This window comes from Orbicella franksi, chromosome 4, assembly GCF_964199315.1.
Source record: "Orbicella franksi chromosome 4, jaOrbFran1.1, whole genome shotgun sequence".
NCBI classification, from domain to species: domain Eukaryota; kingdom Metazoa; phylum Cnidaria; class Anthozoa; order Scleractinia; family Merulinidae; genus Orbicella; species Orbicella franksi.
In genome coordinates this window covers 15,292,301-15,308,119 of record NC_138148.1, presented here as the reverse complement: position 1 = coordinate 15,308,119, position 15,819 = coordinate 15,292,301, and the positions used below count along the sequence as shown (strand labels likewise).

At 39.2% G+C, this 15,819-nt stretch overlaps 1 protein-coding gene across 3 annotated transcripts in view; it reads right to left on the bottom strand.

The window, feature by feature from the left end:
• LOC145483562 (myotubularin-like) overlaps positions 1–15,819 on the bottom strand; it is a 53,671-nt gene that overhangs the window by 15,317 nt on the left and 22,535 nt on the right. For 2 of the 3 annotated variants that reach the window (XM_081462096.1, XM_081462095.1), the window contains exons 10-25: positions 15,771–15,819; positions 15,502–15,603; positions 13,621–13,709; positions 12,767–12,872; positions 12,540–12,696; positions 11,529–11,588; positions 10,860–10,979; positions 9,793–9,843; positions 9,536–9,607; positions 8,698–8,807; positions 7,864–8,002; positions 6,879–7,302; positions 5,920–5,994; positions 4,297–4,371; positions 3,592–3,671; positions 224–3,099 (exon numbers count right to left, since the gene is read on the bottom strand). The exon at positions 15,771–15,819 is cut by the window's right edge and continues 35 nt beyond it. In XM_081462096.1, the coding sequence (XP_081318222.1) occupies positions 2,875–3,099; positions 3,592–3,671; positions 4,297–4,371; positions 5,920–5,994; positions 6,879–7,302; positions 7,864–8,002; positions 8,698–8,807; positions 9,536–9,607; positions 9,793–9,843; positions 10,860–10,979; positions 11,529–11,588; positions 12,540–12,696; positions 12,767–12,872; positions 13,621–13,709; positions 15,502–15,603; positions 15,771–15,819 (1,934 nt within the window). In that variant the 3' untranslated portion in view covers positions 224–2,874. Of the gene's footprint in view, positions 1–223; positions 3,100–3,591; positions 3,672–4,296; positions 4,372–5,919; positions 5,995–6,878; positions 7,303–7,863; positions 8,003–8,697; positions 8,808–9,535; positions 9,608–9,792; positions 9,844–10,859; positions 10,980–11,528; positions 11,589–12,539; positions 12,697–12,766; positions 12,873–13,620; positions 13,710–15,501; positions 15,604–15,770 lie in introns of those variants that run through there. The other variant, XM_081462097.1, reaches the window with a different exon arrangement.

The window sequence follows — 15,819 nt, the reverse complement described above, 5'->3', positions numbered from 1 at the left end:
CAACATGTTGCGCCCAACAATGTTGCGATATGTTGCGTTCAAATGTTGCGATCGTTTGGCCAGGGCTTGACGCTTCAGGAAGCAAGGATTCTCCTAGCTGTTTCATGCTATGGGAACCGAGAAGGACGCCAGCCTGCAGCGAACATCGCCCTTCTAAAATCACCAAATGAAGTTAACGCGAAAATGTCTAGGAAGGTTGTGATCCAGCGAAGAGTTCAGCGTGTAAACTTTGGCAGATGTGGAATTTATTAGCTTGACACTTCTCTTTACAATCCCTCTTCCGACTTGTTGGATACTTCACTTTTCTAAAAAGCAATATAAAGTAGTCCTACCTCTCTCTTTTGATATATTTAATCCATCATTATACTATAAAACCGTTATTATAAAACCATTCTTATGCTATAAAATATATTCGTCTTATAAAGAATTCCATTACTTTCAGAAATTGATATCTACAAGGTTTAAATTTTACGATTACTTTATATAAACAATGGATATTACTATACAAAATATGTTAGAACGACAAATATAAATCAATGATTTATTAGCATGCGCGCTACGAAAATTACTGCAAATATTTTGGACATCACCACAATTAACCCCAGCAGGAAACCCACTTTGAACAGAACAAACAGCGCTTATTACTAAATTTCACAGCAAGATGCTTTTCATCATTAAATTAATAAAATAAAATTACTTCTTGTTATTAAATTACAGTATTTGAGTAATGTGGAATCTGCGTCCCTATTCAATTCTTAAATATATACTCTATGCATGACGTGGTTGCAACAGACCATTTTACAGTTGTCTGTTTAGTGACCTGGCCTTTGAATGGCAGCGAGGCTGCAGGTGACCTTGTTTTGATAAAGACCTCACTGCTTTTGTTGTGTAAATCAAGTTGTTCTTATGCTAACTAGTTGGCATTTAAATGAGAAAAGCAGAGAGGTCTGTATCAAAGCAAGGTCACCTCCAGCCTCGCTTGCATTCATAGGCCAGGTAACTAAGCAAACAACTGTAAAAGTGGTCAAGTGGACATTATCTACAAAATACTGATCAAAATGGCTTCAAGACCGCTCAGCCTGCAAGCATTCCTCTCTTTAGGACAGTACAGTCTAAAGAAAAACCCTTAAACTCATCCAACCTCCACCCCAAAACCAAAATTATTAAAGTTTACAAAACTCGTTTTGTCCCTTAGAAATCATATTTTACTCATAAACACTTGCTGCCAAAAGCCTCCATTTTTCAATAAAGATGTCAGACAAATTTGCTCAACCGCCATCTTGCGTTGCCTGGCAAAACTACCAAGGGAGTAGGGGAAAGAGCTCACACTCAACTGTGGCCAGGTCCGTCAGTAGTTTTGCCAGGCTTAACAAGATCGAGCATGGTACAGGCCGCCTATTCAGTAGTTTTATTCCACCTTGTAAGCAATAAAAACAACGCACATTAACATCTTTCGAATCATAGAATTCTGTACTAAAGAGAGTCCTAATAAATAATGCAATGAGATTGCAGAACCGACCAAACATGAAACGTCTCTCGCTATCTAATGTGCATACAGAAAGAGTCTAGTCCTTAAAGGGAATCTTGGTTAAGAGGCAGTTCAAGTTCCAAAGTATTCCTGATGGTTGTCTTTAACTGTTCCTGGGGTTTTAAGGTAATATCTCTGCAATCGGTTCGAATACGAAGTGTTTGATCATCAATTTAAATCACCTGGGCGTCGCCATGTTTACTTTAAGATTATTTATGACGTCATTGCGCGGTCAAAGATCTCAATATGGAGTCCACAGATGAATATTTTCCCTTGGAACTGAACATATTCACATCCGGAATATAAATCATAAATGATTAGAGGCGCTTTTATAAATCTAGATTCACGCAATGCTGCATGTTAACAACGACCAACCACGCATTGACGTCATAATTTCCCATCAAACTTTACAAAAATAAACATGGCGGTGCGCGGGAAATTTGAAATCCTAAAATAGCAGATGTGAAACGCCCAGCATTCAAAACAGGTAAGGAATTATCAACTTCAAATCGCTGAAATAGTTTAACTCAAACACGAACTTGTGATTTCGAACAAAACTGTTTTAACCGAGATTCCTAAAATGGTGTAATTGGCTAAAATGACCAACTCTTTTTCCTTAGATACACTATCACATCAAAACACATAGTTAGTTAACGGAAGAAAAAAAAAAACAACAACAACAACAACAACGGTGTTTGTTATGCAAGTCTCCGAAAGTTAAGGAATAGCTCACTTCACTCACAAACAGAACAGAGGTTTCGTATATTTATCTTTGGGCCATAATCACAGTGCATCTCTGATATAAGCTACTTCTCAAAACAACCAGTGCACGTAAAACTGGGAATGTGACTGGACAAAACAGAATAAACTAGGAACTGATTAAATGGAGTTTGTTTGGTCATTCATATCTCATATAGGCGTGGGATACAATTAATGGTTTTCTAAAGTAGATTATTGTGCCAAAAAAATGATAAATTGACACACTGACAAAAGAATAACAAAATGTTCCACTTGCTAAAGCCACTTATTGAAGTATTGCCTGTAAAAGGTTCTGCACGCTACGTTGAGCACAGATAAAGATATTTTCTCAATAGCTAACTTCAAGAAAGTGCTTGCGGAAAATTTTGCCACCCGCTTTGAAATTGCTGTCATTTCTTTAAAAATTCTCAGTATAGTAAACTGAAGAGCTACTACAGATGTGCTTTTGACGCTTTCTTCTCATATTTGGAAGTAGATTTCTAGCTCTTCGTCTTTAGTGGGACCATTTCATGGAACGTCGGGTCTTTTCTGGAACAAAACAAATTAGGTGCTTTATCGGAGCTGCACTGTCAGACAGGCTTTTCATTTCACTTGCAATACGTTTGATCTCTCTGGAGTTCAATAGCAGTCGGCGATATCGTTAAACATGTCATCCAAATTTTCATACTGTGCTCGGTCGGTGCGTACATCGTGTATGTACGGTCTGGAGTGTCCACACAAAACAGGAACTCACGTTTGCTCTTGCCACACTTCCGGTGCTCGTAGACACGGGTGATGGCCTTACAACTGATCGCCCCCTTTGGGATGTCCGCCTGGGAAGAGAACGGATTGGTAACTAAGATGCCGGAAGGGCGCAAGTGGCGACCGTGAATCTCACGGGAGAATAAGTACCAGATGAAGGCGTTATCGCAGAAACAAGAACTCACTGATTCCCGAGTCTTTACCACGGAAGTTTTCAGCAACACGATGTAACTTCATTACGTCACAGAGTGACCATTTTTTTGTTAAACTCGAAACATGCCGCACATGTTCGGATGGCAAGACTCGGAAAGTGTTCGTGTGCTTTAACGAAATCTGCCGAACACGGAACTTGCTGCCTGAACTGCATATATAAGCGTTCTCGAGGTGTTCACACTGATCAAGCAGGTTTTATGGAAAGTTCTGCTATTTTACAGCAGACTAAGTAGGAAAACTCAGATAGGCAACGCTCGGGGAAGGGATAACACCTGAACACAAGAGATCTGCTTATGAAGCTTTGTCTGTTTATGAGCGAAACTCAAAATGAACTAATCACAAAAACTAACCTTTTCTGTTTCAAAGTAGGCTAGGTACTTCTTGGTGAGATCGAGCACAAACCATCGCTTTTTCCAATTCCTTCGAACCTCTGGACAAAAAAAAAAACCCCGAGAGACCTTCGTTAGTTTACAGCACACTGCTTAAGTACTGCAGTCGAACCTGTATTAGCATGACCATAAGTACATACAGTGTTCCTCAAGCTTTTGTAAACTAAAATAAAACAGTTAACAATTATTCTACGAGCGCTCGTTGGATATGAAATGGTAGATGGCCAACGAGGCGCATAGCGCCGCCGAGTAGGCTATCTATCATCTCATATTCAACAGACGCGAGTGGAATAATTGTTTTACTAAAAACGCCCCCAAAATATAGAAAATTAAACAAAAAAAAAAAAGCGTACGCTTACCATATTTGTAGAGCAAGGTATATTAGCTCATAACCCATGTCGGCTAAGCCAATGAAAACTTTCGAATTGCATTACCCAATGATCCAGTTTTTAATAATAATGATTATCCTGAACATACAATAAGGTTATGATACAGCAATCAAGTTCTATCGGTTTGATTTGAAAAAAGCAAGATGAAATTAATTTAATTTGTTGATTATTAACATGAAAAGTGTAAATAGTCAATTAATATATGGAGAATGTCGACATACAAAAAATACGAGATAACCCCAGCCACCCCTCTCACGTCAACAAAACTATCACTTACGTCCTTGTTTGACCATGTAACCACAGCACTTATATTCCGACACTGTGATATCCTTTTCGGATTGGTGATCGATACCTAAAAAAACAAAGGCAGGTAAGTGATCTCACGAACGCAGACATACCTTCCTCCACTGCAAATAACAGGTGAAAAACAGTCTACACTCGCAGAACGCTCACGCTGAAAAACTACTCGTATACCCCGTCCACACTGGCATGTTAAACATTTAACTAAACACGGTTAAATATTAGTTGCTCATACCGTGCACACGGCACAGCTTAAGGACGGTGCCTACTAAATACGAAGGTTTTTGTGCCAGGTTAGGACCACGCGGAAAAAGTAGATCTTTGCAAGGGCTACTGGAATCCATCATACATACATATATCATACATAAATACATAAATACATCTGCATTTTTCTGTAAAAAGAAGGAAAGGATATTTCTTCACAGGTTTCCGTAGATTTCGCATTCACTTACAGAGAAGTAAACACATCTAAAAAGATCTTTTAACTACATGGCAAATGGTAACATAAAAACCATTTTTGGTTTGCTTTTTATAACAAAATCGTTGCAGCAGCGCTTTTAGTGTCTCTGACAGCCTTCCTCTGGTTCAGCTAAATTACAGTCTAAATACCTTGTGCTCACAATCAGAAACCAATCACGTGTTGAATAGGCTTGCCACTTCCATTTCATAACATAAAATGTAGGGGTAACCACGCGTTTTTTAAGTTATTCATCTTTTTTGAAAACGTTTACGGTGCCCGTTACATTTTTTCCTGTCACCTCCCCAGTAAGTAAGAAATTTGCGTATCTCGCACTTGTTTTGCGCGCGCACTACGCCATCTGCAGGTACATGTTTTTAGTTGCATTTCAGTATACTTTTTGACAGATAACAGCTAGGTTTTCAGCTGGAAGACGTAAACAGTTAGTGGTTAGCGATATGCTCCTATTCTGGTGTTCCTGGTTAAGTACAGATTCATTAAACTTGATTTGGTCACAATAGGAAAATTTTGCTTTCATTTTATTCGTGTACTTGGTAGCGTAGTAGATTGCGTCAATGTCAACCCCAGTGCGCGCGTGGCGCTTAAACCATGGCTTGCGTGTTGCGCAGAACGCGTGCGCACTAACAAAAGTAGGTGTTTGATTAAATTATGTTAGCGAGGTGATCTGAAATTTTTCTTCTGATTTAGTTAAACTAGTTTAGTTGGTGTGAATGGGGGATAAGTAAGTTTTGTGGGCTACATTGAGCGGACGCAAGTGATGATGAATAAAATAAAATAAAATAAAATGAAATGAAATGAAATGAAATAAAATAAAATAAAATAAAAATGAGAGCCTGTTATTTTCGCTGAAAATTACACGACAAAGTCAAAGACGTTGAATATTGCTCATATATATTTCCTAACCTGGTCACTTTCGAATAGGAAATCATTCTAGAGGTAGGCCAATTTCTGAAGCACGTTCACGTTTTATTACTCTTAGAAAGTTCACATTAATAGCAGTAGCAGTGAGATTTGGTGGCAGTGTAATTCAATGGTAAGGTCCAGGAAGGAGGGAGGGGGTGGAGTGAATTTGTGAGCAGTGCGAGAAGGGACATGTAGCCAACAAACAAGAGACTTATTCACCTGTGCTGTCGAGGTAATCCTTGAGATTACTATATTTTTCAGAGATGGGACGGTTTCTCACATCACTGCTAGACTCTGGTGTAAAATAGATACACAAAGGTCAACAACTGAACTGCAAAAACAATTCCAACCCCATACCCGGCTCTGAGGTGAAAACACGCCGATAGTAAGCTATATAGTTCTCTCTCTCTCTCTCGCTCAAAACCTAGTTTCTGTTGACTGAAAGCACAAACCTATTTACTGTAACTCTGCGGGTTATGCATCTAAACTTTTTTACGACTACTTTTTATGATGTAGCTTTGTTTGTGTGTTCCTAAATTGTTTTTCTCACACCATGCCCCAAAAGGTGCAGAAAAATGCAGCTAAGAAGAGTTCATGGAGGGCAATTTTTTCATGGTTCAGCTATTATTCGGCTAGCATGACAGAAGACCAGCATCTGCTGAAAAACAGCAAGAATTGTCTCTGGATAAGAAAAGTACGAATTAATGTTACCATGAATTCGCTGTTTGTTTGAGCAAAACAAAATTGAGATAGTTAAGTATAGAAGAATCTTTGCTGACGTCATTGTTAACAATTTTCCTCATTAACATACGACTTTGCGCAGAGACGAATTGACTACAAACATTTAAAAAGCTTGTGAAACTTAGTAATTGGTGAAATTTTGGCTCTTTAGGTGTAACATTCGAGGAGAAATTGGCGTTCAAAAACTGGAAAAAAACTATGGGTGGCGAAAGCGCTAATGGGCTCATACCTTCTATATAACATTTTGAGTTTTTAAACCCGCGTTGCACAAAAAGTATTCAATTCATCGGGCTCAAATTCCTTAGGACAGTTAATGGTGCTGTGCCCTTTCAGTATTCAGAACTAGTGTTTTTGTCGCTCTATCAGAAACTGTATCGCTTATGCTAATGAGGCAAACATTGTAAACAAAGATTCTCCTATGAGCTACGTATTCGTACCCTTGTTTATAGCGTTCAGAATCTGTTCCGTGTAGAATTTACTACTCCCAACGCGACGTTTAAGACTAGTAGTTTTTTTCAGAACTCTCCTATGGCGGCTGTCAATGTCTAACATGTCATCCAACGACCGACTACGCGTCATGCGCCTCGAGGGCGGTAACGACGTCATAGATGACGCCATAGGATCCGGGTCCTCTTCAGACAAGTTGGAGGCCACACTTGGCCAAGTCCCGGATTCGTCGAGAGCGTGATCAAGCGAGCTGTTGCTGTGCCCATGATTGAAAACACCCAAATGATCGTTGGAGCTCTTTTTTCGTAAGGCTCGGTGAAGAGTAGCTGTGTAAAAAGACATCTTGGAGGAACAATCTTCCGAGTCCACAGCTGCCAAGCGTTTTAACAGTCGAGAATATTCGTCCAACAGCGACTGGGAGAAATAAAAGGGACAGCTCATTCAATTGCTTGATTTCTAAGGGGCCTTTCACACTCTTCTGAGCATGCGCATGCGGCGATTTGACATTACCGCGACATAGCTCTTTTAAGGATGCTCGCGCCAAAAATGTTCCAACGTGCAGATTTTTTTTAAACTTGCCATGCTGTAAGGTAAAGATCACCTTTTACCAAAAAGTAACAAATTGGAGGCGGTCACCTTGCTCGTTTTCGAAATAAGGCGCATAGAAGTCCAAGCGCTTTTAGGGGCTTTTGTTATTTTAAGATGATCTTTAGCAAAAGAAGCTGCATTAGTGAAATTTAGATCAGGTTAACGTACTCAACTCAAGACAACAAAGTATATTAATTAGACTTTTACAGCTGATTTCGCTCCTTGAGGTAGAATAGGCCTTGAAAAAGAATACATATAAGCCTTGCCTCGGGACATGAATTACGTGCGCAGTAAGGATGCGCAGTAACAATGGGCGCGAACGTATTCAACACAAGAAATGCATAATGACACAAAGACAACATGATCACACACGTGTCACTGTTTTACCTTGTAGAGTTGCTCAAGTTTCAGCGCCTGTAGCTCAGCTGCTTTGGAAGCATCGTGTACATGATCGTAACGATGGCGATTGACGTAATGTGAAGACCATAGTTTAAGATAAGGTATTCTGTACTGAGGATGGAGAACTCTGCGGTAAACACAACAGGAAAGTACGACATTTGTCAATATAGTCATACTCTGATTAATAGGACTGTTTATTTTTGAGAGACACGTCGAATCTCGTGAGCTTCTTCGTGAATAAAATGCAACTGGCGCGAAAAGATGACCAAATCTTCACAAAATCCAAAAACAGTATTGCAAAGTACGCGAGGCGAAAGTTTACAGACAACGACCAAGCATTTATCCGGGAAACTATAAATATTTCTCACACCAAAAAATAAGTGAATTAGAAGAGCGGGCAAAGTTCTATTAAATACCGCAGGTCACAATCGCTGGCAACTATGCAATAAAGAGAAAGTAGGCTAAGGCCCCCTCCACACTACGCCGGAGGAATCTGAAAACAGAGTTTTGTTTCTCTGGTTAGGCCTACCGTCCATACTAATCTGTCACGAAAACGGAGCTTTTCGAAAAAGCTCTTCAAATCGGAGGAATTTGAAAACGCCGACTTTGCGTTCTAGTGTTGATAGAAACATTTTGAAAACGAAGCGTTTGGAAAACGATAAAGTGACGATAGTCACGCGATTTCCTTGACCGAGTTTTGTGTTTACTCAAACAGAAATCCAAAATGACTAGTGATCGATGCGTTTTCAAATTCCTCACGCGTAGTGTGGACGCGGCCTAAGCTTCTAGTTTAGTTGTTGCACGTAAGGTCACTTTCATTACCTTTGTTGCTGATTTTTGCTATATCGCATATTTTTGAACTTGTCAGGCTTCGACATTGCGACAACGTTCAACCAAGTCCAAAGGGAGGTGGTTTTCTCCTCGATATCTTCCTGAAATGCATACCAAACAGATATGCCATAATATGTACGTAAATGTTCTTTGCCTCTCAATAGAGCTTTTGCTGACAAGAAAACAATGTTAAAATGGTTTTCCTGTTCCATGCCGCATAGAAAACTGTATTAGTAAGTCGGAAAAGCGAAATCAGCACATGAAATTATTTGATTCTTTGACTGGGTGTCAAGTTTGGTTTTCACACGCAGATGTACACGCAAAGCACACGCACACGCACGCATTTCGCACGGTCCGGCACTCACGAACATAAAAAAGAAAATCACATAAGTACGTTCACTCGTACATCACACCCAAGCACACTCGCCCATGCACGAAAATAAACATAACAAATAATAGATAAGAAGCCAAACCTGAAAATGGGCTCTTTGCACGATCCGGTCACATGCAATAACATGAGCCATTCTGGGCCGAAGGTTACACAGTGGGACATCCAAAACAAAGCAACTCGCACCAGTACAGCTTGTCTTTTCTTTGTTTTGGAAGTCTCACTGTGCAACTTGCGGCGCAGCATGGCTCATGTTGTACCAAGTTACTTGCTTTGACCTCTTAAGTAAAACAACAACAACAACAACAAAAAAACAACAAATAATCCAGAGTCTAACATAATTCTTTACATAATGTAAGCAAGTTCATAAGTATAATGTCAATATAGAGTTTAAATCATAAAAAAAAAATTCTTGAAAAATACAACAGACCCCCCACGCACCTCTTCTCCCTCGCGTTCAGAGTTGACAATAAACGTTCCAAATCGAGATGAGTACACGTGTTCGGCAATCACCTGAGAAACAGAGATGTAAATAATGTGACTACACTGGACAGAGCGATCCAACCTAAATAATAGGCGATTCCCAAAAAACGATTCCCAATTTTTTTACGGCATTTTCCCAGAACGCATCCAAACCGTTTTCTTCCAATGTAAACTTAAGTATTTCAATAATTAACGAGATAGGCGTGGCAGGTTACCTCAAGCAAAAGGCTGTTGAACTCGAAAGCGAACGGAAACTGTTCCAGGACCTGAATACGAAAGAAAATAATGTCACTTCTTAGATCAGTGATACGCCCCGCCCCCTTGTTAGGATCTGTTGTCGAAGTTATAGGTTGAAAGATTCTATTCACACTAGCCGCAAGTGGTTCCATTTTCTCACCAGGACGAATGACTAGTAGCAAATCATTGGGTAAAAGCCCATTCATTAGGAAGTATGGGTAATCAAATAGCATACTCGTAAAATTAAGAAATAACTTCACCCGCATTTTGTCAAAATTCTTATCATTTCCCTCGCCTCAAGGCTTGGGACATTATTAGAATTTTGACAAAATGTGCGTGAAATTATTTCCTAATTTCACTCGTCACCATTTAATTACCTTTCAATATCGTGAGTGACAAATTACACTTACAATCGTGGGGTTTTTGACTTCTTTTTAGTATCGAGAAATTTCGTACCACTGCCATGGCAATTTTGTAATCCACTTGTGAACACTATAAATTAACGCTGAAATTTCGCGTCAAAATTAAGGAGTAATTTGTAAATTATTCCACGACCGCGCGTTGGATATGAGATGATAGATAGCCAACAAGGCGCGTAACAATCATCTCATATCCAGTAAGTGCGAGTGGAATAATTGCTTTACTAAAAACACCCCCAAAATATAAACTAAATAACAAAAAAAGGCCCCCAAAAAATCATGTGTACGCTTACCATAATTGTAGAGTATGTTATAATGGCTCATAATCCATGATGGCTAAGCCAATGAAAACTCTCGAATTGCATTATCCAATGATCTAGTTTCTAACAACATATTAACAACCCATTTCTGTTGGAATTTTAACCTTCATAATTTCACTGACAAAAAAATCTTCCTCAGTTTCAAGCCTCCAAGGGTTAGCCTCTAACCCGCTCGGACAACACTACTTTCCTGAATATTTAAAATTAGAATCTCTTCAATTGCTTCTTGGCAGATTTGTCAAAAACGACTTTTTTCCTGCTTGATACAAGAAAAAGATCTTGAAGGGGCGATGAGTGTCGCTGTACCTGCCAAACACAATCCAACCACTGAAGAAACACAGGACTGTGTTCATCCTGAGTCTGAGACAGGAGGGTGCGGTCATAAAATTTGTGACCAAATGACAGCCACTCCTTCTGAATCAACACCTAGATAACGCACACAAAAAATTGAACAAGCATCAGTACGTTTGAATTCAATCAAAAAGACTACAGGTATGATTTTACAACCAGTTTCAAGCTTCATCTTGTGTTCTTGACCAAGATATCTTGAATATGAAGAGATGATTGATCATCGCTGTCACACTAACAACTTAAGCAGCTGTAATTTTTTTTTTCAAGCCTGAAAAAAAATTCAGACTTGAACAGGATTCGAACCCATAACCTCTGCGATACCGGTGCAGTGCTATCAAGCCTACTTGGAGCTGGTCATGTTGTGAGTTCAATATGAAATATCATATAATTGAACTCCGGAAAAAGATACGAAGACGTAATTGATCATTGCAGTTATACTAAAAAAAAAAGTATTACTGCGATGATCAATCATGTCTTCATATCTTTCTCCGCAGTTCAATTATATGATCTTTCATATATTCACATGTATATCTGGGTTACTTATCAAGCGAAAGACCTTTTAGGCGCGAGCAAGCAAGGCATGGGTTAGAAGGGTGAGCAAATCAACAAAGAACATGTACAAACCTGAAAACCAGCAACTGTTCTGTAGTATGGATCAAGGAGCAACTGAGACAGACTTGATACCTAACAAACAAACAACAAATCATTCTGAACCCAAATCAAATTTGTTTTCAATATCATGTGTGCTGTAGTACAAGGTCGTTTTTTTGGCTGAATTTTCACGTCAAGGCCTTTGAGTTCAGCGGGTTTACAAAACAGATCTGATAACAATTATTATAAATCTACTAGCGTTCTATCACGAATGCCGTTTTCTTAGTGGCTGCGCTACTCACTATCAATTCAGTAGATAGTGAGTAGCCTAGCAGTGTGCGCTTGTTAAAAAAATGGTGGCCGCTTCTTTCCGTTTTAGACAAGTCGGTAAAGAGGATTTAGATAAAGTTTTGAACGACTGGTAGACTTAGACTAAGACAATTGGATTATTCGTTCTCGATTTCTATGCGTGATAGTTGACGAGGTTTCAATCACGCGATAGAAAACTCGAGCTCATAATCTAATTGTTATGTAGCTGATTTTGTCTAGAAGGGTTTTCAATTGAGTGTCGTAAAACCAAAACCACAGTAATCACTCTAGCCAATCACAAATGAAATAGACAATACAGTGAACCAATCAAAACTCGAAGTAATTACATGTAGCTGACGCAAGGTTCGGGAAAACGTGTGCGAACGAGTCAAGATTGATTTTGGTTTTACTTCTGATTGGATGAAAAATTGGCGCGAGTTACTAAACCAATCAGGAAGCTAGGAAGCGCAAAACCAATTACTTTTCGACACTCAAATGAAAACCGCTCTAACTTACCAATTAGACAACTCGGGCAATCTCAAACCGAAGTAAAATCAAAACCAAAGTAATTGGCTGATTACTTTCGACACTCAACTGAAAACCGCTCTATTCTCTTAAAGCGGCACATAAACACGATTTCTGGTTTACATGACTCACGTTTACTGCTGTACTCTGTTTAATTCTGATAGACTTAGAGAAAGACTCTTTCTTACCCATAATACGATAACAACACACCTGAGCTGTTCTGTCAATGCCATCTTCATAGCTGATCAGAACCGATGACTTGTCACACTCCATAGCAACCGAGATTTGAGTGGCAGTCTGGAGCAGCTCGCTGACTTGACTAAGCCAATCAGAATCCTCCAGAGAAGAAAGCCATTTACTGTCATCACTGAAAGAGAGTCCATACCTCAAATCACTCAGAAAGAAAAGAAAACATTACAGAACTCATTTAATCTTACCTCCTACTTGACAGAACTGCTTGTAGCTTGTATGCACTCTGCTTGACAGCCTTGAAATCAGGGATTCCTTCGCCATATACAAACTTGGTGTTGGGATAATAGAAAGCTGAAACAAGAAAGATGGATAGGAATGTAACGTATTATAATGTATTGTTCCCCGGGTGTTTAGTACAAGCAATAATGTTGAACAAATCGTCCAATGTATATGGGTTATTGACCAAGCGTGAGGTCAAGATGGCTGGGCATCGACCCAGTTCTTTTTTTTTTTTGCGTGTTTATAAACCGAGACGGAGTCGAGGTCTATAAACTTGCAAAGAAGAAAGAACGAGGCCAATATCCAGACAGCCCCCGGAAGTCCGGCAAGATAGCGCCATCTCTCCTGCTCGGGTAGCCAATCACAACGCAAGATTCGGTTCATCTTGCCCGCTCATGGAGCCAGCCATATAATAAAGTGGTCATTCTTTGACATAGAGAACATACAAGAAAACACAGTTGAGCTTCCTATAAAAGTATATCTATGTTCCCTGATTATAGGTTATAAATGTATCACAGTACGTTCACTCATGTTAAGAGAAGAGAGTTGAAAATATATGGCGCAGCGGAGTATTTTTGACGCAATTCGAAGTGTTTGGAAATGAGGTCAAACACTGTCTTGAGTGTTTGTTATATGGTCTAAATCGAAACTAAAACTAAGGAAGAAACGCAGAAATAAAATCATAAAAATCTACACTAATTAAGATGAGATATAGTGTCCAAACACCGTCACGGTCATGACATACTTTGTTTAAACTTGATGAATTAGTAATGATTTGACAAATGATTGCACAAAATAAGAAGTGGAGATATTGACTTACTCTCGCCTTCCGCTGGGGTAAGTTGTCCTGTCATCTGCGTCACTTGCTGTTGCGATGAATTCAGTATACCACCTCCAGACTGTCTCAATCTAAGACAAAGTACAACATAAGTGAACCGCTAAAATATCAGTATCCAAATTCTCAGGTTTGGTATCAACCATTTCCTTATATTTTTCTAGGGAGAAATTGGATCTCCGTTGCAGTACAACTACTTGGACCGGGCCACTCAGATCTTTCCAGAATAATGTGTGACAATCTTTTCCCTAAGCAAACCAACGATGATGAAACATTAAGAGAATGGTCAGTCTACAGTTAAATTCGAAACCAAAGCGAGGGCAAATAAAAATTTAGTTGAATTTGTACTTGTTAATAACCAATAACAATTCAAAACAAAAATACGTGACTGGTATCAAGTGCGAGAGTCAAGTATAATGATTGACCCTGGTTTTCAATTGAGTGTCGTAAAACCAAAACCAAAGTAATCACCCTGACCAATCACAAAGGGCACAGACAATCCAGTGAACCAATCAAAACTCAAATTAATTTACATGTAGCTGACACAAAGCGCGGGAAAACGCGTGCGAGCGAGGTACGATTGGTTTTGGTTTTACTTCTGATTGGATGAAAAACGTTGCGCGAGTTTTTTTAGCCAATCGTGTGACGTAGTTGACGCAAAACCAATTCCTTTTCGAGACTCAAATGAAAACCATTCTATTACGCCAGGTGCAAAACTGTTACTTGACCTTGCCAATCATAATAAAAATATTGCTGAAGAAAATGGGCGCAGGAAATGACAAGCATAATGATGTTTATAAGATCGTCAACTTTGAGGTCCCTGGACTTTAAGAGAGAGATTTAATGACGGATTGAAAGCTTCAAAACTCAGGAGGATTTCCGAGACTGACATAAATACGACAATTCTAAATAAAAAACAGGTTTCGGCAGAAGCTTTTACCTTCTCCAGTATAAACATCTACAAGAGATGCAAATTGAAATATAAATAACCAGTGCATGCTGCTGTCAATCTTGGTTGGAATAAAACAAGAAATGAAACCACCTCTCCCCTCGAATCAATGTTGAACTGGCGCCAAACCCAAAACGTCCAAAATTGTCCGAGGTTTTTACTGCTGTTCAGACCTATAGGAAGATTTGCACTAAGAAAAAAATATTGGATGGCTTGTCAAGGCTTGTCATTCAGCAGAACATAACCAAACCTCACACATAGACGTCTCAAAACTGGCAACCCACTAGTTTCACCATGCTCTTTTTCCGACACCGATATTACACTCAAACCGTAGGTGACAAGATTATTCGTATAGGTAATCATACCGTTTTGAGTTCAATTTGGAATTAATTTGCACGAGTGAGTTTTTCAAAAAGCTGAAATTGCACGAGCCGCTTCGGCGAGTGTAATTTCAGCTTTTTGAAAAACTCACAAATGCAAATTAACTCCAAATTGAACGAGAAAAACCGTATGATTACCTATTAATAATATAAACATGAAAAACTTCGCGCGGAGGAAGTGCCGGAAGATCTTTCGTGAAGCCATTTTTTCTCATTTGCGAAAACTTTTTTCAAAGTTTCAGCACAAAATTTTCGTCATCATTTTACGTGATATCATTTTCTTAGAAACGTTCCTATTGTCTTTCAGTCAATCATGATCCAGAATTTCGATGCGTAATTTGCACTAGTGTTACACTTTTTGCACTGATGTTACACTTTTTGCACTGGTGTTACACTTGAACTGCACTGCTCTTAGCCAATCAGAATCGAGTAATTTTTTCATGTGTATTATTACAAAGGTAACAGGTCTATTGAAATACACTTTAGTAAGAAAGACAAGTCTGAATTGAAGTATCAAGAGACAATAACAACACATACTGCTCTGTAAACACGACCAGCTTGTTAGTGGACGCCTCACTGCGTGAAGTGACTGCCACCAGATATTTCTCGTCTGCTTTGCATCTTGAGTCCTTCAAACCCCTTGAAACCAACAAAAGCTAACCTCAGGTTTGGGTTTAATTCTGTACTATAGATGCTTTGGTTTATTCAATCCATGTTACATTTAAGATCATGTGAAGCAAATGCCTCACTGGGCTTTTGTTTGGACCAGACTTAAGTGGCCGTACTGTGTACTCATACCACCATACCTTCTAAACAATGCCGCGGATGATCTTAACAAGACTGCACCACTATCAA